General features: G+C 38.0%; 4 protein-coding genes across 4 annotated transcripts; 3 read left to right on the forward strand and 1 right to left on the reverse strand.

Moving 5' to 3' along the window:
• The first annotated feature begins 2,271 nt into the window (after nt 1-2,271).
• Nucleotides 2,272-2,684, forward strand: LOC133881847 (auxin-induced protein 15A-like). Its single transcript, XM_062320892.1, has one exon. It carries the CDS (start codon nt 2,350-2,352, stop codon nt 2,650-2,652), a length of 303 nt encoding a protein of 100 aa, XP_062176876.1. The 5' UTR covers nt 2,272-2,349; the 3' UTR covers nt 2,653-2,684.
• Nucleotides 2,685-4,197: 1,513 nt separating this feature from the next.
• LOC133881830 (auxin-responsive protein SAUR21-like) lies at nt 4,198-4,589 on the forward strand. Its single transcript, XM_062320875.1, has one exon. The coding sequence runs from the start codon at nt 4,239-4,241 to the stop codon at nt 4,587-4,589; it is 351 nt and encodes a 116-aa protein (XP_062176859.1). The 5' UTR covers nt 4,198-4,238.
• A 2,182-nt stretch (nt 4,590-6,771) lies between these two features.
• LOC133881848 (auxin-responsive protein SAUR24-like) lies at nt 6,772-7,420 on the forward strand. Its single transcript, XM_062320893.1, has one exon. The coding sequence runs from the start codon at nt 6,992-6,994 to the stop codon at nt 7,283-7,285; it is 294 nt and encodes a 97-aa protein (XP_062176877.1). The 5' UTR covers nt 6,772-6,991; the 3' UTR covers nt 7,286-7,420.
• Nucleotides 7,421-9,606: 2,186 nt separating this feature from the next.
• LOC133881531 (pentatricopeptide repeat-containing protein MRL1, chloroplastic) lies at nt 9,607-23,484 on the reverse strand. Its single transcript, XM_062320476.1, has 19 exons — nt 23,044-23,484; nt 21,281-22,478; nt 20,902-21,133; nt 20,624-20,687; nt 20,380-20,524; nt 20,179-20,294; nt 19,344-19,472; nt 19,030-19,203; nt 18,704-18,868; nt 18,236-18,376; nt 18,063-18,162; nt 17,855-17,963; nt 17,644-17,735; nt 16,565-16,655; nt 16,052-16,283; nt 15,862-15,954; nt 15,281-15,329; nt 14,454-14,547; nt 9,607-10,818 (listed from the first exon to the last, which is right to left on the reverse strand). Exons 1-19 carry the CDS (start codon nt 23,365-23,367, stop codon nt 10,584-10,586), a joined length of 3,783 nt encoding a protein of 1,260 aa, XP_062176460.1. The 5' UTR covers nt 23,368-23,484; the 3' UTR covers nt 9,607-10,583.
• Nucleotides 23,485-23,896: the final 412 nt, after the last annotated feature.

A 23,896-nucleotide genomic window follows, 5' to 3' on the forward strand; every position in this document is an offset into this window, starting at 1 on the left:
GCATGCATGTTGTAACCCTACCAATGGTTAGCAGTTCATATGATGATGTTTTGAGAAACATATAAGTGAGGAGTTGGTGATCCTTTGGACTAGAGCCTGATTTTGAAGGGATGCTAGGTTGAATGGAAGCACCAAACAACCAAGTAGATAACTTCTTATACCTTGCTATTTGAATAGACCCTAGTTTACCCAAGCCACCTAACCAGCAAGCCATGGTTTGGAGAAATATTCTTCATGTCCGTGAGAAAGTTCAAGTATTTCAATTGATAGGCCATAGCTGGAAGTCATGCCAATCAACTATCACAAACAGGAACTTTAAGTCTAAATACTAGGCATTGATAAAGCAACTGCACAGTTCCTTCTTTGGTATGCATCAGATGGTCATCCTCATAATTTCACGTCACTCTTCTCTTTCAACACAACATATGGACCATGAGCATTTCTAATCTAAAATGTCTCAAAAGTCTAGAGCAGTAAAATCTTTCACTTGTCGATCGATCTGTGTATAGTTTCAAATCACTAGTTTTTTACAGAAAGGGCTCTGTAAGAATTAGGCAAATTGAACTTTTTAGTGCTTATCAAACTTATGGTAGTCTGATGATATACTGTACTCCTGAAAGGAAGTCATCTAAGAAGCATATATAATCTTCTGAGTTTGGCTATGCATTCAACAAAAAGGCAGACGTATTAATACAACATATATCCACAAACAGGAGGACATCATCTTGCAACATACACATAGTGTGAACTACTCTCAATTTAATGGGAAGACAGAAGCATGTGACTTTTAGTGCTAAGTGCTCTTCACAGCCTCATTCCTCATTTCCTCTATACATAGACAAACATAGCGTTGAGTATGCATATATGAGTGAAAAGCAATTAAGTCTCACATTAAAAGGATATTACAAGTGTGAATAGTTAATATAACACAATTGTGCTCAAATCCGTTAGTTTAAGCTTTTGGGTTTAGTGGTGTATGTCTTAATATGCTATATCATGGCCTCATTGCAAGAACTCCCCAAGTAATAAATGGTCAGAACTTTTTTCTATCACTGTCGTGAAGAAGAAGGATTGAGATCGGGTACAATAGCTCTAATTTGGGTGATTCATTTTAGAATCCTAGAACGTGCCATGTTATCCTACCGCCACCCTTATTGCCGCACCGCCACTACCAATCTCCCACCATCACCACTACTGGAGTGGCTGAACCACCCCAATGGCCAAAGGAGGTGGTTCAGCCACCCCCAATAGTCGGTTTAGGGGAAGCCAAACCACTCCTGTGGCCAAGTGGGTGGTTAAGCTACCCCCAATTACTACCCTGGTGGCTAGCATTCCCACCCCTTCTTTCTCTCTTCTATGTGTTATTGCGATCTTAGCCATTTATTTAAAGATCAGCCAAGATAAATGGTATTACACTCGGTGGCATTGTATTGCACAATATCTCAATCCAATGAAGCAAATCAGTTTTTACTTTTACCAAATGCAACAGCCAGACCTTTTTTCAGTAGTAGTTTTGCTCTGCAGTAGTTGTTGCTTGTCTATTTTGTATTTTTTTAAAAAAAAAAAAAAGAAAAAAGAAAAAAGAAAAAAAAAAGAAAGAAATGAGAAATATATATTTTTTATAGAAGCTCTTTTTCTTTTTTTCTTTTTAAATTCTGCTGCCCTCAGGTTAAAAGCTTCTTGAAACTTGTTTAAACTCATCAAGTTAGTTGTTCATGATGAGTCTAAGAGAATGAGTCTTGGCTACTTGTTCATGACTTAGCTGATCTAAAGCAGGCATTTCGCAAGTTGAGACCTTGTTTTGGATAAATGTTGGGGGCCTGAAGTCATCAGAGTGACCCCAGAGGTTGGTTGGCTAGTTGGCACAAAAAAGTCCCTGAAAGACACAAGACTAAGTTCAATGCTTATGTGAACAAGCAAAATGAATCTCAAGATCCTCTCTAATCAAGACAAGTCCTTGACGCCAAAACTAAATGTCTAGCACCAAAAACTAGTGCTTTGTTCTTGCAAAACATAGCCCATAGAGCATGTATAATATTATTTCACAAGTTGAAACTCTCTTTTTCTTTTCCCCCACTCAAAATGGTAGGGCATGATATCTTGCATGAGACAAGGCAAACCATGTGAACATTCAACAATAACTTCACCTGACATGTCTCTCAACATTCTTCAGTCAAGCTCCCACTATTCTAGCCAAGTTTAAGGCTTGACCCCTGCCTATATAAATAAGTTCAGGTGCTAAGATGCCATCTCAACTCAAAGAACTAAGCATTCAATTACTAAAGCTGCTCTCTCATCCAATCAACCTCTCAAAGTGCTTTTTTTCTTCTTCTCCTTTCCACTCCAAAAATGGGAATCCGATTGATGGGGATAGTAAATGCGAAGCAAAAGCTGCAGAGAACTCTTTCAGCAAGAATCAGAATGGTCTCAGCCACAAGCATTGATGTCCCAAAAGGCCACTTTGCAGTTTACGTTGGAGAATTCAAGAAGAGGTTTGTGATTCCAATTGCTTACTTGAACTGTCCTTTATTCCAAGACTTACTAAACCTGGCTGAGGAAGAATTTGGATATGAACATCCCATGGGCGGTCTCACTATTCCATGCAGTGAAGAATACTTCATCAGTTTAACTTCAGCTCTAAATTGCTCATAAATATGTGGCACGACACAAATTATCAAAGAGAGAGTGAGACAGCCAAGCCGGTCTCCTAAATTTTGTGTTGTGGGTTCTTACTTCTTACCATTACCATTTGTACGAAGTCATGTAATTGTAAGTACATTGTTCACTTGATTGCTAGATCTCTGTCTGTGCTAATTTCTATATATATATATATATATATATATATATAGGATCCCCTACAATTGGGGTATCTGAATTTCAGTCTTTACTGTCTGCGTTTCTTTTCATCAAAGAGACGTAGACACTCGTCCAATAGTCGCACCTGACCTATGTTCCATTGAATTTAACAAAAAAAAAACTCTAACAGAGGAAGATAAGTGAAAGGGTATACAAATTTGTAAACTTTGAGAAAATTGGATAATAATTTGAGGTTGTACTCTTTTATTTTTGTTTGGCCATGATCATGAGGCCCATGACTAGAAAAGACTTAATTAATTAGGGATAAGAACTATTGACTTATATTAGACTGGTTAATTACGTCACAGAACAATTTGCAGGAGGAATTGGCGCGCAGTTGCGGATATTGCGGTATATCTGGGCAATAATTTCATAGGCACATGTATACTGACTCAGTCTCCATTTCTGATTTAAATGAGTTTCAAAACGAGATACGTTTCTTTGCATTCTGACGTTCATCTTCTGTACATATTTTTGTTGAGTTGGCATACATGCTCCATTCACCATTAATTAAAAAGGAAAGAAAAAAAAAATACTAATGGTAGACGGAACATGCCAACTCAGCGAAAATGTATGCGAGATGATGGACGCCAGACGGTAATTATTTAAGGCCTGATTTTTTTTTTTAATCTGCAGTTTTTTGACGGGAGAAGGCCCCTAGGCAGCATATTTTAAGGCATTGACTGAGGGCATTGTCGGAAACAATGCTTTGATGATTCGTCTTTTTATAAGCACTTTTTTTCTTAAAATAAATCTTCATTAATTGGGGCTTTATTAAATTGGGTCATGCATTATATTATTGCCTTTTTTAATTTTATTTTTACCAAGATTTGTGGCCTTATTTAAGTGTATTGATCATATTTAAGGCCTTAATTTTTTTATTTTTTTTAGAAATAAATCTCTATTAATATTTTTAAATTAGGAGCCTTATTAAATTGGGGCCTTAGATGGTCGCCTAATCCGCCTAAACAATAATTAAATGCAATAATATTGTAGTAACAAATGAAATGTGTGTAAGGTAGAGAGAGAGAGAGAGAGAGAGAGAGAGAGAGAGGAGCAAGGGAAAAATATATGAATATTTGGATGAATTCTCGGATGTAGAGCTGAGTACTCATTGAAGCACTGACGTCAAGAACATGTCCAACTCCAAAACGGTGGGCGAATTAGCTATTTAGCCTATTTTTAGCCTCAGATGGGGACCAAGTTGGGTCTGTGACACAATCACACTCCTAAATCCCGTCACGCAAGGACGATGTACAATGCACATGTTGAAAAACCAAGCATCGATCTTCACTTTATCTCCTATAAATAACCCAACAATGAGTCTTAGAAGAAACATCATTAACATTCATCGTTTTCAACAAACAACAGCAACAAAAGAAATGTCTGAGAGAAATTCTGTGTCTTTGTTGCAGTGGGAGAAAATGGGTGTTCTTCTGATGGAGATGGTTCTTCATGCTAAGCAAGTTATTCGACGGCGGTCGCCATCTAAGCGTCCGACCGTTGTAGATGTTCCAAAAGGGCATTTTGCAGTTTACGTGGGAGAGGAAGAGAGGAAGAAGAGGTTTGTGGTTCCAATATCCTACTTGAAGCATCCTCTGTTCCAGGACTTGTTGAGCAAGGCAGCTGAAGAGTTTGGTTTCGATCATCAAATGGGGGGCCTTACAATTCCATGTCGAGAAGAAGATTTTATTCATCTCGCTTCTCGTTTAAACAGCTCCAGGATCAGTTGATGTAATTTTCGAGCTTTTTCTTATAAATATTTAAAAAGATAATTGCATTATTGGTCCTTAAGGTATGTCATAATTACGAATCACTCCATATAGTTTAAAAAGTTTATGAAAGGCTCTTGTGGTAAACTAAAATTACAAATCGATCTATGTAGCACGGCCCTAGCTAACAAATTTGAAATAGACGTTACATAACCTTTCTTTCCAAATTTGAATCTATGAAAGTTTACGAAAGTAAAGGCCGTATATATTTTTTTTCAAGAATCGATTGAGACTGTCGTATCCCGAACGAACGTTCTAAATTCAACATTACTTTCGTAATTCATCTCCTAAAGTTCTTGTGGGCAGTACTCTCAGATGCAATTAGACCATGACAGTGAAGATAAGTGGTGGCGGGATTAGGATCGTCCACAATTATCTGTTCAAAATGTAAAGAATTCAGATAAATGATTGTGAAAGACTATTTATGAAATTCACTTAACCAAATAAAAATTAGATTATCTAACCACTTATTCGGTGAAATAAATCTTATAAAACATCTTTCATAATCACCTATTTAAATTTTTTATCATTCTAATAGAATAATTGTAGTCATTCTGATCCGACCCGTGATGGAGTGGTCGGTTGAGGCGGAAGTCCATGGTGGAAAGTGCATGAAGTAGTATCCATGCTCATGAAATTGCGTGTCCCGCACGACATTTGTATCAGATTAGGCGGCACATAACTGGCGCGACCACATCGAGAAGCCCGAATTATAGAAAACGCCAAAACTGACTGCATAGAATGACCATACGTACACTAACTGTACGAGAAGATGTGCAGGTTTTCTTATTAGGTTGGAATAAAACTCCACATGCATGTGGAGCCTGTGAAGTGAAGATATTAACAAGCCATAATGAGAGCATTGAGAGGCTATTTGTGCTTATATAAGTTACTTTTAATTTGATTTAGATTTATTTAATTAAATGGATTATAACTTTTAACTCTAATATGTTAATTCTTAGTTGGGTTCACGTCAAATCACTCAACTTTGATCCACTAATTTAATGTTGGATTTGTGGGTCATGTCATATATTGCCAGTCCAAAATTAATGACTTCTGAAACCCTAAAAAGTTATTTTAAGGACTTAAAAAAAAAATATATTAGGAGTGGCTCAAGGCCAATTTTGGGGTGACCGAACCACCCCATGGGCCAAAACCTCTTTTTTTTTTCTTTTCTTTTTTTCACTTTGGCCCATGGGGTGGCCGAACCACCCCTATGGACCATTGGGGTAGTTCGGCCACCACCATATTAACATATCTAGGGATGGCAGAACCACCCCTATGGCCTTTGGCCACCCCAGGGGCAAAAGTGAAAATAATAATAATAATAAAAATAAAAAATAATTGGTTTTGGCCCTTGGGGGTAGGCCACCGAACCACCCCCAAAAATGGCCTTTGGGGGTGGCTCAACTACCCCCTTGGCCAAAATGGGGGTAGCTAGCCCCCCCCATGTGGCTATCAACCACCTCTAGATTTTATATATAGTAGCCACATCAGCGCTGATACGGCTCTGGAGACAAGTATCGCATAGGTACGTCGACACGTATAGAATGGCATGGTGGGACGTTAGTTTAGGATTAAAAAATAAACAAAAATACCATTTCTGTCTTTTCTCATAGCACAAATACATTCTATGATCGATAAAAACAAGAACTTAGGGGGCAAAAAATAAAGTTTTAAACCATACCATAAGTATTTAACCCTAGATTTTAAAGGTATTCATCGATCAGTACTAAATCAAACGTCAGTTTTTAGTGGATAAGATTAAGTTTTATAACTAATTATAGGAAACTTCAATGGTAACCTAACTTATCTTTTTAGAGTGATGATGTAGACGTATCCGAAGGAATGGCCCCTGGTACATTTAATAATCTGTTCATCTATCTCAAGTTGGCACGAGTACTATTGGGTCCATCGCCCATGTCGTCCTCTTCCTCTTCCCTGCATGTGCATAGCTTTTTCGTTGCAGAAAAGTTAATCACATGGGTGTGGTGCCCTTTGTTTTCCAATGTACGGCCACCTGTTTTTAAGCACTAAAAGCTCAGAAAATTAGTGAAACCAGCCTGCATGTGTTTCTGGTTGGCCCGTCAATTCCAATACACAGGTGGGTCTGTTGCACCAAAAGTTAGTGGATAAATACCCTGATGAGTGATGAGTTGCAGCTATCTGAGCAAAGCCATGTGAAAGTAGGCCCTCTCAGCTTCCCCAGCAGCCAGTTTCCTGACATCACTCCCACCAGTTTCTCTCTGATTATCTGTATAAATACAAACACCAGAGAAGCCTAAAGCCTTCAAACTCCAAAGAACTCAGCTGCCACAAGCTTCAACAAGCTCTATATATCAATCAAACACTTCAATCTAGTCATGGGTATTATACGTGTGCCATCGATGATTGCCAATGCCAAGCAACTTCTCAAACTTCAGACCAGAAACCAGTCGGATGTTCCCAGAGGCCACATTGCAGTCTATGTGGGAGAGGTCCAAAGAAAGAGGTTTGTGGTTCCAATATCTGTCCTGAACCATCCTTCATTCCAAAACCTGCTTAGCCGAGCTGAGGAAGAGTTCGGATTCAACCATCCAATGGGTGGTCTAACAATTCCCTGCAAAGAAGACGCCTTCATCGATCTCATGACTTCTCAACTGCAGCATGCCTCGTGAAGAAATGGAGAACACATAGCAGTAGCACTACTTCACAATTTTGATAACTTCTAGTAAACTACAAAATGTAAATGAGTGGACAGGGCAAGAGTAAATTGCTCTCCCGGCCCAGAAATGAAATTCTTGTGTTTGAAATCTTCTATTAACTCCTCACCAACAGATTCTATAGCTTGTTTGAGATTGTTTTACATTGAATTGCACTCCAACTTCAAGGGATATTGAGAGACCAAGAGCAGGCTCCTACACGGCTACACCAAAAAGGTCATTAAAGTTATAGCTCAAAGCCTCAAACCTTGTAGAGTTTGTCCAAATTTGTTTGTGGATTCCAGTTTGGAAAATGCTTACGGTACTATTGGTTTTACTATAATTTCCTTATAAACTAGCGTGTCGGTTCATAATTAATGTAATAATTAAGAATGTATGGTTGATAAGTCAGCCACTAACTAATTAAATTGATAAATCATTTTTTTTTTACTTAATTATTTCACTAATTATGGAATATATATGAGAGTCTCATTTATCATTATATTGAAAATTTGAACAGAAGAAAAGAAGGAAAAAAAATAAAATATAATATAGAATGAAAAATCTGTTTTTTTTTTTTTTTTTTTTTTTGAACAAATCTCCAGAACCTTCATTGATAAAACAGAACCCCAAAGGGGATTACAACAAGGCAAAAGCCTAAGAACCAGTACAAGAACAAAGGTGAGAAACACCTCCCGAAGGTTACAACAATGGCCGTAGGCCGAGGTAGTGAATAAAGTTGAAGAAACTTCATCCACAAAGTCAGGAAAATCCTGGCTTAAAGCAGCTACCAAGAGGTAGGCTGTGATCAAAGAAACAAGAATATACAAATTCAAACAGAGACAACCAAACATCCAGCACCATGAGCACCGCGACCGGAGCACAAGGCGTGTTGAGCACGCACCGACTTCGGAAACTCTTCTAGCCATCGAACGACCTCCAGAAGACCAGATCGACACGAAGACGAAGCCGAAAAAACAAACGGTGACCCTCACGCGCTCACCCAGGGAGGACACTCCCCAGCGCGTGCTGGCCACGCGCCGCGCAGGAGAGAACCACACAGATCCGTCGAGTGACGACCGAGACTAGAAGAGGCCGGTGACCACGAAAGAAAAGCTCATGTCAACAAACACCCAGCGAAGGCTTACAAATCTAGCAAAAAACACATCTTCACCGAATACCTACCGACATCCGCCATACCCATAGGCAAGAGCTTGAGAAACCCTCTGTTTGCACCAACAACAACAAAAACGAAAAACAAAACAACAAAAGAAAAAACACCAGCCTCACCGGATCAAAGTCCGGGAGAGACCACAGCACCACAACCCTAAGGTTGGGAGGACAAAACATCCCACTGGAGACCATTGGGATGACAAAAAAACCACCCTAGCCCGTGAAGGCTAGGGAGAGACCGGCACCAGGAGGGGGAGACTTGAAGCCTCTCCCCCCCCCCCCCCCCCCCCCCCCCCCCCCGCGGGGCAAAACAAGCTTCAAAAATATAATGAGTAGCAGCTCATATAATATAACCTTGATATCTCATTTGTGGACAACTTCACATGGATTTTTTTTCTCTTACGAGGTCCACAGTGTCATCATGTCTTATGTCATGTTCTGGTACTGAAGCAACCTGACGTTTTTCAATGATCGATGATGACTTTAATGGAACATGTGGGGCTGATGCACCATAGGTTAGGATTGGGGTGGATAAGGAATGCAGATAGTGATCCCCTGCAATACTTTAGGTGCAATTCTTAAAATCTCCTCCCGAGTCCTCCACCACCGCCGCCACCACCACAAACTCCCACTCCTCTCCGCCCCAACTCCTTCGTCCTCCACCACCACCACTACCTCGATCTCCTCCACTCGCCACCCATCAACAAGCACTAGATAATTCAAAAGAAAGAGTTTAAGAATTACCAGAGCTCTCCAAATTTACCCCCACATGCAATTTCAATGTTTAAGTACTCCTCAATTCTTGTTTGATGTCAAGCCTACATAATCCACTAAAGATTGTTTCAAGCTTTTCCTTCACCAGATAAAAATCGGTATTACTTGCCTCCAATCATTCTTCTGTCTATTCGCCAAAAAAAAAAAAATAATAAGAATTCTATTTTCTTAATTGACAGAAAAACATGCTTGAATGGTCAAACCCCTAACTACTTTGAATCACACTCAAGTTTTTGCAATCCGGCCCATCCCCTATAGTTCTGTTAAGAACTTTTCTCTTAACTCCTGATCTTCCGGTTGAAAACTTCAATGGCTCCCTAATTAACATGCCTCAGGACTGGATCATGATGTAGGAAGGGGTGGGTCAATATACTCACCTACCCAAATGAAAATGTTGCATAATTGACTTTGCATCCCGAAACAAAATGACAAAGCTTTGCTCCGAATCCGAACTGGGTTGGAAGAATTTAACAACCTCAGTTGGAAAAATTTCCTCCAACCCAGTTTAGAAAAAAACTTTGTCCGGAACAAAATTTAGCACCCCAAAATGGAGTAGAGAGAGAGCTATGCCGAACAGCCTATAAGGCTATAATAGTTGTACGTAGACAAATTACATCTGCTTTACTCAACTATAATATTATAATGTAGCAGCTCTCTAGCTAGTTTATTAATTTAACGCTCGTAATGCCCTATTAAAGGGGCCATCACTGAAGCTGTAGCCAATTAAAAAGGCAGTGGGTAAATCTCAAAATGAACAAACATGCTAAACAGAGCTCCACATCTGTCCCTTCTCCTTCCATGAATTGGTGTTGAAATCAAAGATCATGACCTTGCAATGCAATGCATCTCAAAATGGACAACATGCTCACAGTGCGCCACCTCGCTTTTCATTTTGCATGAATTGCTTGAAATCAAAGGCTATCTCTTCACTTTGCAAGAAATTCTTGAACCAAAGAAGGTATATTCACTTTATTTTCCTCAGCTCACAATCTTCCTCAGTCTGTGGACAGAAGGTGCTTACAACATCTATTGACGTGTCAATCTTCGAAGAATGGAGTGGTAAGTTAGGGTTAGGAGATAAAGTAGTTGCATTCCGAGGAGCATGCATACAGAGGTGCATATCCTAAATTGATTAATAGTTGAAGGTAGTTGGAGAAGTGGCGAGTAGAAGCTGAGAATCTTTTGCTCACGTGCAGGTATATAATTGTCGGGACACCCCAAAACAGGAGTCATTAACGATACTGTTAATAGCATCAGCTTCTGCCAGTATAGTTGCATAAGATACTGTGAAGCTGTCACCTGGTAGGAATGAATACACATTGCCACCTTAATCCAGAGACAGATTTCCAGTTCGAATGTTGCGCTGCTGATGGATGATCCCTTTTCCTAGTCGTGACTGGGATGAGCTCCAATCTCCTGGTTTCCCACTGAATGGAGAAGTGAGCTTTGGCTGAAACCATCTTCTCAGGGATAGCCCATTAATTCTGATTTTTCCGTATGATTCATTCCCTTGGTACTGTAATCCAAGTCTTCTAAGTAATGCTGCAACTGCCTGGCTAGCCCTGTCATGGTAATAATACAAAGACAAGTCAATCAAGACACATAACGGTTCCGATAGCAGAGAGCACAAAGAAAAACACTAATATTTTGGATGAAGGAATTTATTTAAAACGCGCAACTTGGATGCAACCCAAGTGTGAGGGAAGGATGCAAAAGACACATATCACCAAAGCACTAATGATCACATAAGCCTACAAAGGAAAAACCACATTTGCACTTCACATCCTAACAATTAAGGGACCTAGCTCATCTTGAAGATTACTGTTTATCTTTATATTTAGGCTGTAATAAAGAAAGTATGACATGAGTAAAGAAAGTATGATATGAACAGGCTCCTAAAGAGCAACCAACTAACATTGTCTTTGCAGAATAGGATCAGTATAATTTGTTTTTCAAGGTGATGGCAAGTGACTCCTTTGTGATCTACATTTTCTAAAATGAAACCTTTCAGAAGTGGCATTGACAACTCACTCCAATATAGCAAGTGAAATACATACTATTCGGCAAAAAGTGAGGATGAGCACCATTTGGCCGTTATCATCACACCATGTGGCAGGCACAATATTATATATGTGATGATATCCAAGATAGGGATGGCAATTTTGAGCTTGTTAAAATCCACACGATCTTTAATACGGACAAATAAGAGATTAATTACAAATTATTTGCTAAGTGACCTGTTCTGCTTAATTTTTTATTTAAAAAATAAAGAGAATGTTGACTATCCAAATATAATCCCATTAACCACAATTTGCACCATCAACTTCAGATAATTATCTCAATAACTTCTTTTGCTTTGATATTATTTGTCTCTTCAAACATATGTTGTGCACTTATTCTCTGAAATATCTAGAAGATGTGGGCCATGTGGCCAATTTTTTAGGAGTGACCAAATAAAGTAGATGTGGAACTGATCACATTGGATTTTGAATAAATAATTAAATCTAATTATTTATTTGAAACGTAACAGTTAATCAGTGTAGAATGCTATGATGGCCATTATTTGGTTTTTTGTAAGGGGATAATATAGTGGGCTTAATGGGGGTTAATTAGGTTAAGATGGCTTGATAGACTGAACTGTTAGAAGTTAGTTTTAGAACTAGTGGGTTGGGTTGTTAGTAGTTAGGGGTAGTTATAGTTGGAAGCTTGTATATAACCCAGGTCCACGAATGAATCTGGATCGAATTTGTCAATGTGTAAACAGTGTCCATGGAGTTTAGGCTTTCCTTGAATAAAGCTTGGAGATTCTGGACCTCTCGAAGTGTCCAGCTTGCGATTCATCTTCTTCCACCTCTATTCTCTTCTATAAATCTATCATTTCTTTACGATTAAACTTCAGAATATAGACAGAAAAATATAAGTACATTACAAGTGGTATCAGATTAGTCACCGATCTTGGCGAAAAATGGTGGATGGCATCGGAGTTTATCAGTTGGTCGAAACTGTGAAATTGACGCAGGATATTTACAAACAGATACAGGACAATCAGAAGCAAATCCAGGAGTCTTTGAAGGCCACACAACACCAGATTCAAGATTTCCATGCTCGATTTGTGGAGGAAATGCAGTTCCAAGAAGTTGCAGAAGACATCAAGAAATTGGTAAAATTCAAATCCCCTATTATTAATGATAATAAGGCTAGTAGGGAAAATGTGGAGTCTTGGATACCTGAATTTTCTGGTCGTGGGAGTAGGAATTCCCAACCCCAGCAGATGCGAGTAGACCTTCCCAGTTTTGATGGTGATAATCCATCCAATTGGGTATCTAAGGCTATTCAATACTTGGATTACTATCAAATTCCTGAGAATCGAAAAATCAAAGTAGCTTCTTTTTATATGGAAGGGATTCCTTTAAAATGGTTCCAAAATGGGGAGGATAGTGGGCTGTTTCCCGATTGGGATGCTTTTGTGAGGGAATTGCACACCAGATTTGGTCCATCAACAATTGAAAAGTTGGAAAAAGTTTCTGGTGAGGAAATTCAAGAAGCACGAAATGAGTCGATCAAGAACGAAGATGTGGCGTCCAGTACTACAGTGGAATCTATTGAAACAGAAATTCAAGAACAAGAAGACCAAAGTGTATTTGAAGAAGACAAGCAGAGGAAGCAGGACGACCAGCAACATCAAGAAATCAAGAAAGACTACTTGTTGGAGCAAGGGTTCGAAAATTTTTTTCCAGACAGGGAGGCACAGAATGGTGATGCTGAGAATGTGTTTGATAAACAATTGCGAAGAAATTGGGATGGTATCTTCTTTCTTTGGTGTGGCAGATGGAAATTTGATCCAGGACTCAAGAAGCGTTTACTGACATCAATCCCTCCTTCAAACCAGCCATTGAAGATGCGGAAGAATGACCTGGTTTGTAGGTTGAGTGGAAATGGGTCGGGTTCGAAAGAAGAGACAGATTCGATGGGTTTTGGTGATGTTGGGCTAGGTGTAATTTTGGTTAAGGGAAAGAAGAGGATGAGAATTGACTTTCGTTTTGGTTTGACATATACAGGAGGGGATGAAGAGGGCAATGGGTTTTTGAGTTTGCTGTTTGGGAGGAGACTTGCAAAGAGAGGAATTGGTGGTGGTGATCGAAATAATTGTGTGGTTTTTAAGCATCGATGGCGTTGGAAGATTACGAATAGAATAAGCCCAGAAGCTCAAGAAGGAAAAAGGAATGGGACGGCAAAGCAAGAGCAAAGCAATAGATTGACAGAGAAGAAGATAGCATTGGGAAGACAAGTGTGTTGTAGTGTGTGCAGCAAATGTAAGGAAAAGTGACAAGTTGCTGAAGGCTGTAGAGAAGTACTGTGAGTTGAAGAGACAAAAGAGATGAAATTTTTTGCAAGTCTACTGGAGTAGATTTTGTAAGTCTACTGGAAGGTAATTCCAGTAAAATTCGTAGAGGGCACACAATAGAGAATTCCAGAGGATTAGTGAAGACAATACACGTGGACAGCTAGAAGACATTAGAGAATTTTAGAAGACTACTTGCGTTTTATTGGTAATACTTTGCGTTTTGTTATTTCCTTAAGTGGGCTTTTCTTGTAAAAATTACACCTTGTGGGCAAGGTGTTTTGAAGGAGAAGGGAATGTAAGGGGATAATATAGTGGGCTTAATGGGGGTTAATTAGGTTAAGATGGCTTGATAGACTGAACTGTTAGAAGTTAGTTTTAGAACTAGTGGGTTGGGTTGTTAGTAGTTAGGGGTAGTTATAGTTGGAAGCTTGTATATAACCCAGGTCCACGAATGAATCTGGATCGAATTTGTCAATGTGTAAACAGTGTCCATGGAATTTAGGCTTTCCTTGAATAAAGCTTGGAGATTCTGGACCTCTCGAAGTGTCCAGCTTGCGATTCATCTTCTTCCACCTCTATTCTCTTCTATAAATCTATCATTTCTTTACGATTAAACTTCAGAATATAGACAGAAAAATATAAGTACATTACATTTTTCAAACCCAATAGCTATATTGCTCGAGGATGGGTTTAGTTATTTGTACTGCAAGTTATGCTATCTTGGTTATAAGCTCATACTTTTCTGCACAAATCAAATTTAACAAGACACATACATTGAAAGATGCTTAACCTAGATACAAGATACTTAAGTCAAAAGAAAAATAATTTTAATTACTAACAAGCTCTTCTCACCTTCCTGAAAGATTGATTGTCCTCTCCCCCTTCGGAGAAATAAAATTTGTCTCATCCACAGACAGTAAAATGGTTATGTTAGGTAACTTTGCACCTGCAAAATTTGGGGCTAGGTATGATAAGATGTAATTTCAATGTCCAACATCCAAATTTATTTTTTGATAAGTAAGAAATGTTTTATTAAAATGTCCAACATCCAAATTGTTCATAGGATTAGAGAGATTAAATATTTTAGCATATTCCTCAATCAGAAAACAATAAAGGGGAACTACCAAGATATCATTAGAATAAAAAGGCAGCTGCTCCCCACTTTGAGATGCTTGTACGGGACACCAAACACAACAATGTAAAGTCATAGTTGGCTTATCTTGGCCGAGTTTGCAACTTAACACAACTACATCATGATCCAACTCAAGTTTCATGTAAACTTGACAAAGCAATAACAGTTATTTGTTGATATGGAAACAAAATCTGACACACCAAGTTGCATACCATATTTCAGTGAAGTACTTAACTTATTTTCTTTATCTATTATGTATATCACTGCAAGTTAAATTGTCCCATATTCATTCAAATTACAAAATGTTTCAATGGAAATAAATGTATTGCAATGATGTTTGAGAAAATGAAAACAGTGAACTACGTACAGATAACACAAGGGATAAAGAAAAGCTGACATTCACGGAAACTTCTCTACTCATACAAATTAATTCTTTTCAATTTCTGATCATTTTCACAAATTCATTCAGCTAGATTACCTTCTGGACCACAACTAACTTATAGGTCAAATCTGGAAAAGGAGAGTAAAAAAGTTCAGATGTTATTACCAGCAGCAAGCCGATGCTTGAGACCTTTCAAAACAGTCAACAGGTAGACCTGGCAAATTTTTAAAGAATTTCAGTAATTTGAATTCATGAACTATCATAGCACATGTAGCTTGCTTAAAATTTGTGTGTGTGAGTGAGAGAGAGAGAGATGCAGCGTAGATGTTAAGATTCAGTACTGACATATTCGAGGTCATTAGCACATGTTATGTAACTCAAAAGGAAGTCATAAATAAGTAAGAAGCAATAGACACACATTAATGGACAATTGTAACCATTAATAAAAAGAAAAAAGGAAAGTATCTAAAAAGCAGGTCTCGTTGCTCAAAGTGAAAGGTTTCACCACCAAAATATAATAAACCAAAAGGTTTCAATGGTTCATAGTACATACAAAGTGTTCCATGTACTCTAAAAAAGCATATAGCTTGAGTTTCATATTCCCTCACTCGCTCATCCCCCCGCCCGCGCCTGGGGTGGGGAAATCGTCAATGAACATCATACTTCTGTAATGACAATTCAGAACTTGTGTAGCAGAAATGATCGCCATAAATATATTTTCTGCAGTGTTAGAGAGACAAGCTCACCTCAGCAGTATGAGTCTCCAAGTTTCTTACATCAACAACAATAGGACTTGCTTTAAAGGATACACATGGAACAATTCCAAGTGAAGCAGCTTCCTATAATTTGATAACAATATCAGATAGTCTCCTAGGAAGTTTTCATAATAAGCACGAGTTTCGTATAAGCATAGAATCAATATCAGCTACTACTGACCTCAACTAATGAAAAAGCACGAGGGTCATATTCTCCAAACCCATCTATTAATGAACAGAGGTTTGAGCATCTTGAAGTGTCACCACTCACTCCCAGATTCTCAATGAGTTTATCTTTCACGGACGCATCGCAGGGGAATTGCAGGCATCCCAGAACTTGTGATAAAACTTCATTTGTAGGCATTACACCAGATACAATTGTTTCACGGTACATCATTAACGCCACTGACGTCCTGAAGAAAGAGGGGAAAAAGGTGCAGTATAATAGAAATTACTCAGGCACTGCATTAGTGTTAAAGCAACAGTTCATGATAAACACAAGCATTATAGATAACTACTACAATTACAAGTTGGATGAAATTGAAAATACAGAAAGAGAACGAAGAGCATTTCTAATATGTTCACCTCATGATCACTCACTACAGTTTATAGCATAAATATGTTGTTTTTTGATTGCCCGTGATTCAAGCACTTGCTAACAGAATATTTGCAGTGGTCAAAAAGACTAACATACCCTTTATTGTCGACATGTGGCTGTCCTGAGTCAAAAGACAAAACAGGTTCACCAAGTTTACAAGCCTCCTCAAATCTCCGTAAGCACATACCTTCGAAGAGATGAAATTTAAAGGATTATTAAAATTGATTATCCACAAGACAGACTGTACTTTAAAAATAAATATTTTTAATTGTTGAAAATACGAATAAGATTGAGCCAGAAATAACCGGAATCTGTGACTTCTTCTATTAGAGCTCAAACAAAAATCAAAGTCATTTGAAAGAAGCTACACACAATATAATGACTTTTATGTCACAAATATTAACTAAACTTGTGACAGTTTGATAACCCACATTTTCTTAAAGGGTATCTAAAAAGAGCACAACTCCATTTCCAGATTCTGGAACCAATACCAGGAAACCTATATCCTTATGTTCGGAAAATATATGGTTCTACACATCTTAAGGAATCATTCTGCTCAATCTATTGGCAATCAATCTGGAAAAATATTTAAGTTGTAAATTATGCCCCCTTTAAATCAAATAGAAGATCCTGCACAGTACGTATGGCTCTATGAAGTCAGCATCGCATTGTTCTATTTACTCCATGAAAATGCTCCAAGAAATGATTAGGTGAGATGTAAAAAACAATAACCAGGAATGAGCTAATGAGAGAAAGCCATTTAATCACCATAACACAAAATGCACAACACAGCAGAATATCCAAACTTTACCATACATACTATCTTTTGCCAATACCTTAAACATTATTTTAGTTAATTGGGGAGCTTTTGACATCAAGAAGAACTACCCAATTTGTTTTGCATCAAATTTAAAGATATTTGACAATTTTCTGAATGAAGTCAGTAAGATTAGAAAAGGACTCCTTACAAACAATTGAAACCCGTAAACAAAGCTATTGCCTCATCCCAAATTCCTAAAATTTATCAAAGCAGATACGATCACTTCAAATTCCCTTTAAAAAAAATGGAAACAAAAGAATCTACACGTTTCAAATGAGATGTTAAAAAAAATGGAAAGATTTAATTGAGGGGAAACAACATAGGACCAAGAAATTAGCAAAACCTATGAACTTACCAACTATGCATCTACACATAACGAGGTTATGGATTATCCCATCCTTTTTGGCTTGAGAAAGGACCATGAGGCCTGCTTCTAGATCATCCTTTCTATAAACATGGTCGCAACAAAACAATATTTACAATTGAAGAGCTTTCAGATCATCAAGAAAATGTAAATGCAAAATTGGGGATTGTCAGATAAATTTAACAAACTTTAGAACACTTACTTTTCACTCGCCACCAGAAGTATGGAGTATGTGATGCTGTTAGGGGACAATCCAAGTTCCTTCATCTCAGATAGAACTTCCATAGCCTTCGGTAGTTGATCCCCATCACCTGCAATGAAGTTTCATTATGAGATTTCTAGAACATCCTCACGATACTCGTAATCAGATTATCTTGAAAAACAAAAAAAACCAATAGATATAGACATACACAGGGCCGTGATCAAAGCATTCACTGTTGAAATAGTTTGCTTCATTTTCATAGATTTGAGATCCTCATATAGCTCCAATGCTTTCTGCCAGTTTTTGGCCTGAATCAAGGAATGGAAACTCTTTTATTGTCACTTTATAAATGTTATTGCAGAACTACTAAAAGAGACATACATTGCTACATGCTCCCATCAAAGAGCTATATGATACAATTCCAATCTGTATTCCTTGAACCCTGGCTTTTTGTAAGATTTCAAAGGCAGCATCCAGCTTTCCAGCATGGCCTGCAGCATCTATTAATGCACTGAGAAACATCTGCAAGAAAGGACCAAAATATGAGTAAGTAATCTCCACATTGTGAATGCAAAGCAGTTTTGTGAACAATAGAGAAATGCAAACACCAAATGGCAAATTGAGATATACATTGCTTTGTCCTCTTCTACAATCTAAAAAGAGAAAGAGGGAACTCCGCTGTATAATTTCTTTCCTTCTCCAGACCTTAAATCATACAGAGTAACTAAATTTGAAGAAGTTACTGATGTAGTAATAACTTCACCACTGTTAACAGATTACAATCTCAACACAAAACAGTAGTGCACAAGTATACATGTTAGGTGAAAAAAGTAACACTAACAAAAGTACCTCATCAGGGACCACACCATTCCTAGTCATGTCATTGTACACACTGCAAGCAAATTCCCAATCACCAGTTTGGCTGCAACAATTAACAGCAATTGTGTAAACATCTGGAGTGCCCTTAATGTGATATTGATGAATCATCTTATATACTTCTCGTGCCCGATCAACCTATAATCAAAAAGGATTACTAAATGTTAATTAAAAAATTGGATACTAAGAGAAACATGGAAGGTGACACACATGCCTAATAACTGCAAAGAGAATGACCAAACAGTTCTTGTAATTAAAAATAATTGTTTTTTTCAAAAAAAAAGAACAAACAAACGCACCTGACCAGCATTTGCACATGCCTTTATTAAAGCACCTATAGTGACATGATCAGGATCTATAGGCTGTGTCTCAGCCCCCATTTCTGCTAACACATCAAAAGCACGATCCACTGCCCCTGATTGACCGCATGCAGTAATAAGCGCATTGAATACAACTCGGTCTGGCTTCACTTTCTACTGCATACAAGATCCATTTAGCATGAAGTAAACAAGAACATGCCACCACATTCTTTCAAATAACTATTGAGAAGTAACAACTTAATAGACTCACATCAGCAATGATGAAAACAGATAAAATATTTCTACAATCTTACCTTAGACCTCATTATCCCATACGCACCAAATGCCTTAGCCACTTGTCCAGCTCTGGCACAACCATCAATAAGGGCTCCATATGTGTTAACATTTGGTTCAACTCCCGCATTGACCATCTTGTGAAACACCTAGGTAGAAAACTTTGATGAATTTAATGAATGCAGCAAGCCTAGAATAAGAAATATGATAACATTGTACTCAAAACAGAATCTAAACCAGAGGATGTCCAGAGGACTTCATAGTTACTCAAAATCAACAATGCATTTAACAATATTGATTATGTGCCAGGAGGGGAAAAAGGTGTTTTGGTGGTGGTGGTAGTTTGGGAGGGGGTGGGGGGGGGGTGGGGGGAAGCATTAAGACTTCATGAACAGAAACCCTAGATTTCCCCACATACTTCCATTACTTCTTACCAGGAAATGGGATGACAAAGATTTTGGGAAAGATACATTGAAATGCAAGATAGGGCAGAGTAGCATTCCTTTGTTCAGTCGGGTCGAATATTTCGACTTCTCACGCCTGCTCTAACACTTCACACTCATTCCGAGTTTAGGAAAAATTTAATTACTGACAGTAAGATTTCAGCTTCAAGTTTCACAAGTAGCAAAGATAAATACGCAAATAGTTTTTCCTTCTAGATATGGATTGCCAGCCCTAGCTGGTGATTAGCACGAATACCATATGACTGAGATCAAGATAACAATTTATTGTATTCACAGCAGCTTCTTTAAAATGACAAAAGGTAAGGTAGGAAATCCAGTGAGGCAACCCTAGTTAAAGATCGTATGTATTGATGGTAATCTACACTAAAGGAAACCAAGGAGGATACCATACTTCAAACATTGCATCAACTTTCCCACTTTTAGCACAAGTTGATATCAGAGTAGTGTAAAGTTTGCAATCAGCTTTCAGTCCAGCCTCCTGAACAAGTGGCAGAACTCGGAAAGCTCCTAAATGCACAAAATACACATCATGAATTCAAAGCATATTGATGACAAACAATGAACGACTACAACGCAAAATAAAGGAAATTACCCTCTGAATCTTGAGAACTCCCACACACTGACACAAGCATGTTAAACGTGCTCAACGTTGGATTTGGGATCAGCTTTGCGTAACGAAAAGCTTCCTTAACAGCCTTTTGACCTTTGCACTTCTCAAAAAACTTTACATGATAAACCTGAAACCAAAGAATTCAAAGAAATAGAGACATTCAAAATTCAATAACTGAATATTAAGAAACAGTTAAGTTGCTAAGAGGATACAGCTACCAGCTTACCTTGTTCATATCCAACAAACCACTTCTTTCCATATCTTCAAGCAATTCTACGCACTGAGTTAACCTAATAGACCCATATCACAAACGATGAGCTCTTAGATTTTAAAAATAACTAACTAACAGAGAAAGGCTGGTATAGACTCTATCACAATGTAAGAATACAGAACTTTGCTTCCTTGTTTATACATTTCAAATCAAACTTGTGATTAGAAAATAGTATTCCACAAAGTTCCTTTGTCAAAGACAAGTAAATGATATTGAACAGAAAATTTGCTTACCGCCCCTCTTTTAGCAATCGATTGTAAGCACTAAGTTGTTCTGAAGGATGCTTTTTGTCAGTAACTTGCATCATACTTGGGTGGGGGAACTGAGGAAAATTTTTATAACTATCTAGAGGCATATCTCTAATCTCCCTGTCTCTTGGAAATCCATTGACTTTTCCAGAATCTCTCCTCCTGTGGGGAAGACCTTCTTTATAACATGCAATTGGTAATTTTCCTTGCACATGTTCTGAATCAACAAACATCCTTCATATAAAGTCAGCACAGTGAGGAAAGTAATAAATCCTGGGCTATCTGCTACAACATGGAAACTTAATGCTCAAAGAAAAGCCATTTATAGAAACAATAAACTTTTGTATGTTATCTATGGCATTACCTGCAGTCTGAAGAGAAACCTGTGCTGATAATTCTGCTCCTCTTAGTGCAGAGGTCCTCAATGATGAAGAATATTTATTGCTATTCAGAACAGAGGCATGCTTAGAAAATGATTTTAAAGTGCTTGAACTCGCCATAGATTGTGTCACCGACTCATTTGCCTCATAAAAAATGTAAAGCTCTTCTCTAACTGATTCTCCAAGAAAGACATTATCACTGACGGTTTTGCCCTCTTCAGCAGGTTCATTATTTGCTTTGTTATATGCATTCACTTCTGCAGGTGAATTGTTTATGTTAACAGAAGCACCATTAAGCTCAATATTATCCTTTAGTGTAGGCAACTCTAAATCAGAAGCAATTTCCTCTTCAGGTCCTTCCACTTGTAATGCAGTCATTTCTTTGGCAAAAGTAAGAGGTTGTACCGCACATGAGTCAAAAACAGGTCCATTTGTATCCGAATAATCACTACTACTAGATGTGAGAACATCAGAACCAGGTGGCAGTAATGTTTTGGTGACAAGAACCTCTTCGTCAATCAAAGCAGAGTTCCTATTCAGAACAGAGGCATGCTTAGAAAATGATTTTAAAGTGCTTGAACTCGCCATAGATTGTGTCACCGACTCATTTGCCTCATAAAAAATGTGAAGCTCTTCTCTAACTGATTCTCCAAGAAAGACATTATCACTGACGGTTTTGCCCTCTTCAGCAGGTTCATTATTTGCTTTGTTATATGCATTCACTTCTGCAGGTGAATTGTTTATGTTAACAGAAGCACCATTAAGCTCAATATTATCCTTTAGTGTAGGCAACTCTAAATCAGAAGCAATTCCCTCTTCAGGTCCTTCCACTTGTAATGCAGTCATTTCTTTAGCAGAAGTAAGAGGTTGTACCGCACATGAGTCAAAAACAGGTCCATTTGTATCCGAATAATCACTAGTAATAGATGTGAGAACATCAGAACCAGGTGGCAGTAATGTTTTGGTGACAAGAACCTCTTCATCAATCAAAGCAGAGTTCCGAAGCAGCAATGGACCCTCTTCATCTTCAGAAGCATGGCTGCTTTCTCCGATTTTATCCCTTAACCTGTTTCTTTCTTTCCCCTTATGAAGCTCCCCGAACCCCAGAATCTGACCTCCAAAGACCCAGTTCATCACATCCTGTCCTAGTTCCAATAACGCAAAATTTGGAGGCCCCGACACCTGCAATCAGCATAAAATTAGCACAGGCCAGGCCATTAGCTAATGATTTTTTTTTTTAAACTCACCCAATTAATAAAATCCTAATTATATTCCGATGCTCAATCAATTAATTGCCCATAATTACTCCATTCAATAAAATATTCTTCATCTCATCGCAGTCAAAGAGAGGTATTTATGTGCACTTAATTAAAACCCAACCAAAAAAAAAAAACACTTTTGGACAAAGGGATGTGATGGAAAAATAGCTAAAAAAAATCTACGCTACAGATGATCATATATAGCAACAACATAACTAGTAGCCTAGTACACCATCCAGCTAAGGAAAAAAGGTAATTTTCATTTCAAAAGCTATTGATTTCTGTCTCTTTTTTGGCTAATCATTGATTTATCGAAGTTCCTTTTTTTGTTAAGTAACACTTAAAGTTCCAGCTCTTCTAATAAACTGTTGCACACATTTTCCAATACTTGACAGAGAGACTATATAAATTTGTCATCTATAAGGTTTATGAAGGCAAAGAATTAAAAGAATCGAATCCTCGAAATGTACAATTGTAAGTTCACGGACCTCTCTATCGTTCTTCTTTCTTCTAAAGCGATTGAAGAGGACGACAGAGACTGCAGAGAAGGTGACTACGGCGACGACGACGACGAGGACCGAAGAGTGAGACTCCAGAGAAGCTCTAAAGAGAAAGCGAGAGGACTGGACGCGAAGCCCTGGCTTTCTTTGTTTCCTCCGGGAGCGAAGAGTGCCGGCCGGCGGCCTGAGAGCGTGGGCGCGCCCGAGGAAGTCTCTGCGGATGGACCGGAGATTGTAAGAGAAAAAAGAAGAAAGTGGAGTGCATGGGATTAGGGATAGCGTTTGCGGCTTCGAAGAGAGAATCACGTCCATGGATTCACGTACATAGGATTAGGATAGAGGGAAGAAGAAGAAGAAGAATATGAAGAGTATGGAATGAGTGAGAGAGGTTTTGGTTGGGTTTGGTTTTGGCTGATCCAAATGTTGCTGATGTGGCATGATTGTCCTAACGGCCTTTGTTTCATCCTTGATAGTTGAGCCCATCGTTTTTCCTTTTTCTTTTTCTTCTTTTTATTTATTTATTTATTTATTTATAAATTTTTTTAGGTCATCTCAAACTTGTGGATTCAAAAGGTCAACAAAATTTTGTTCACTCCAAAGAACACCAAAATAAATAAATAGAGAATCTCAATATAATTCAATTCACGAAAACTTGTATCATAACAACTATAATATAATAATTCTAAATATTAGGTGTCTATACAGTGTTTATCGGCCTTTGTTTAAAATATTAAAAACTACATTTTTATTCTACAATACTATCATGATCGATAGTTCTAATCAACTATTTGATTTTTTTTTTTAAAAAAAAAAAAATTACTTATTCAATTGTTGGTTAAGA

This window comes from Alnus glutinosa, chromosome 11 (genome assembly GCF_958979055.1).
Source record: "Alnus glutinosa chromosome 11, dhAlnGlut1.1, whole genome shotgun sequence".
In the NCBI taxonomy this organism is placed as follows: Eukaryota; Viridiplantae; Streptophyta; class Magnoliopsida; order Fagales; family Betulaceae; genus Alnus; species Alnus glutinosa.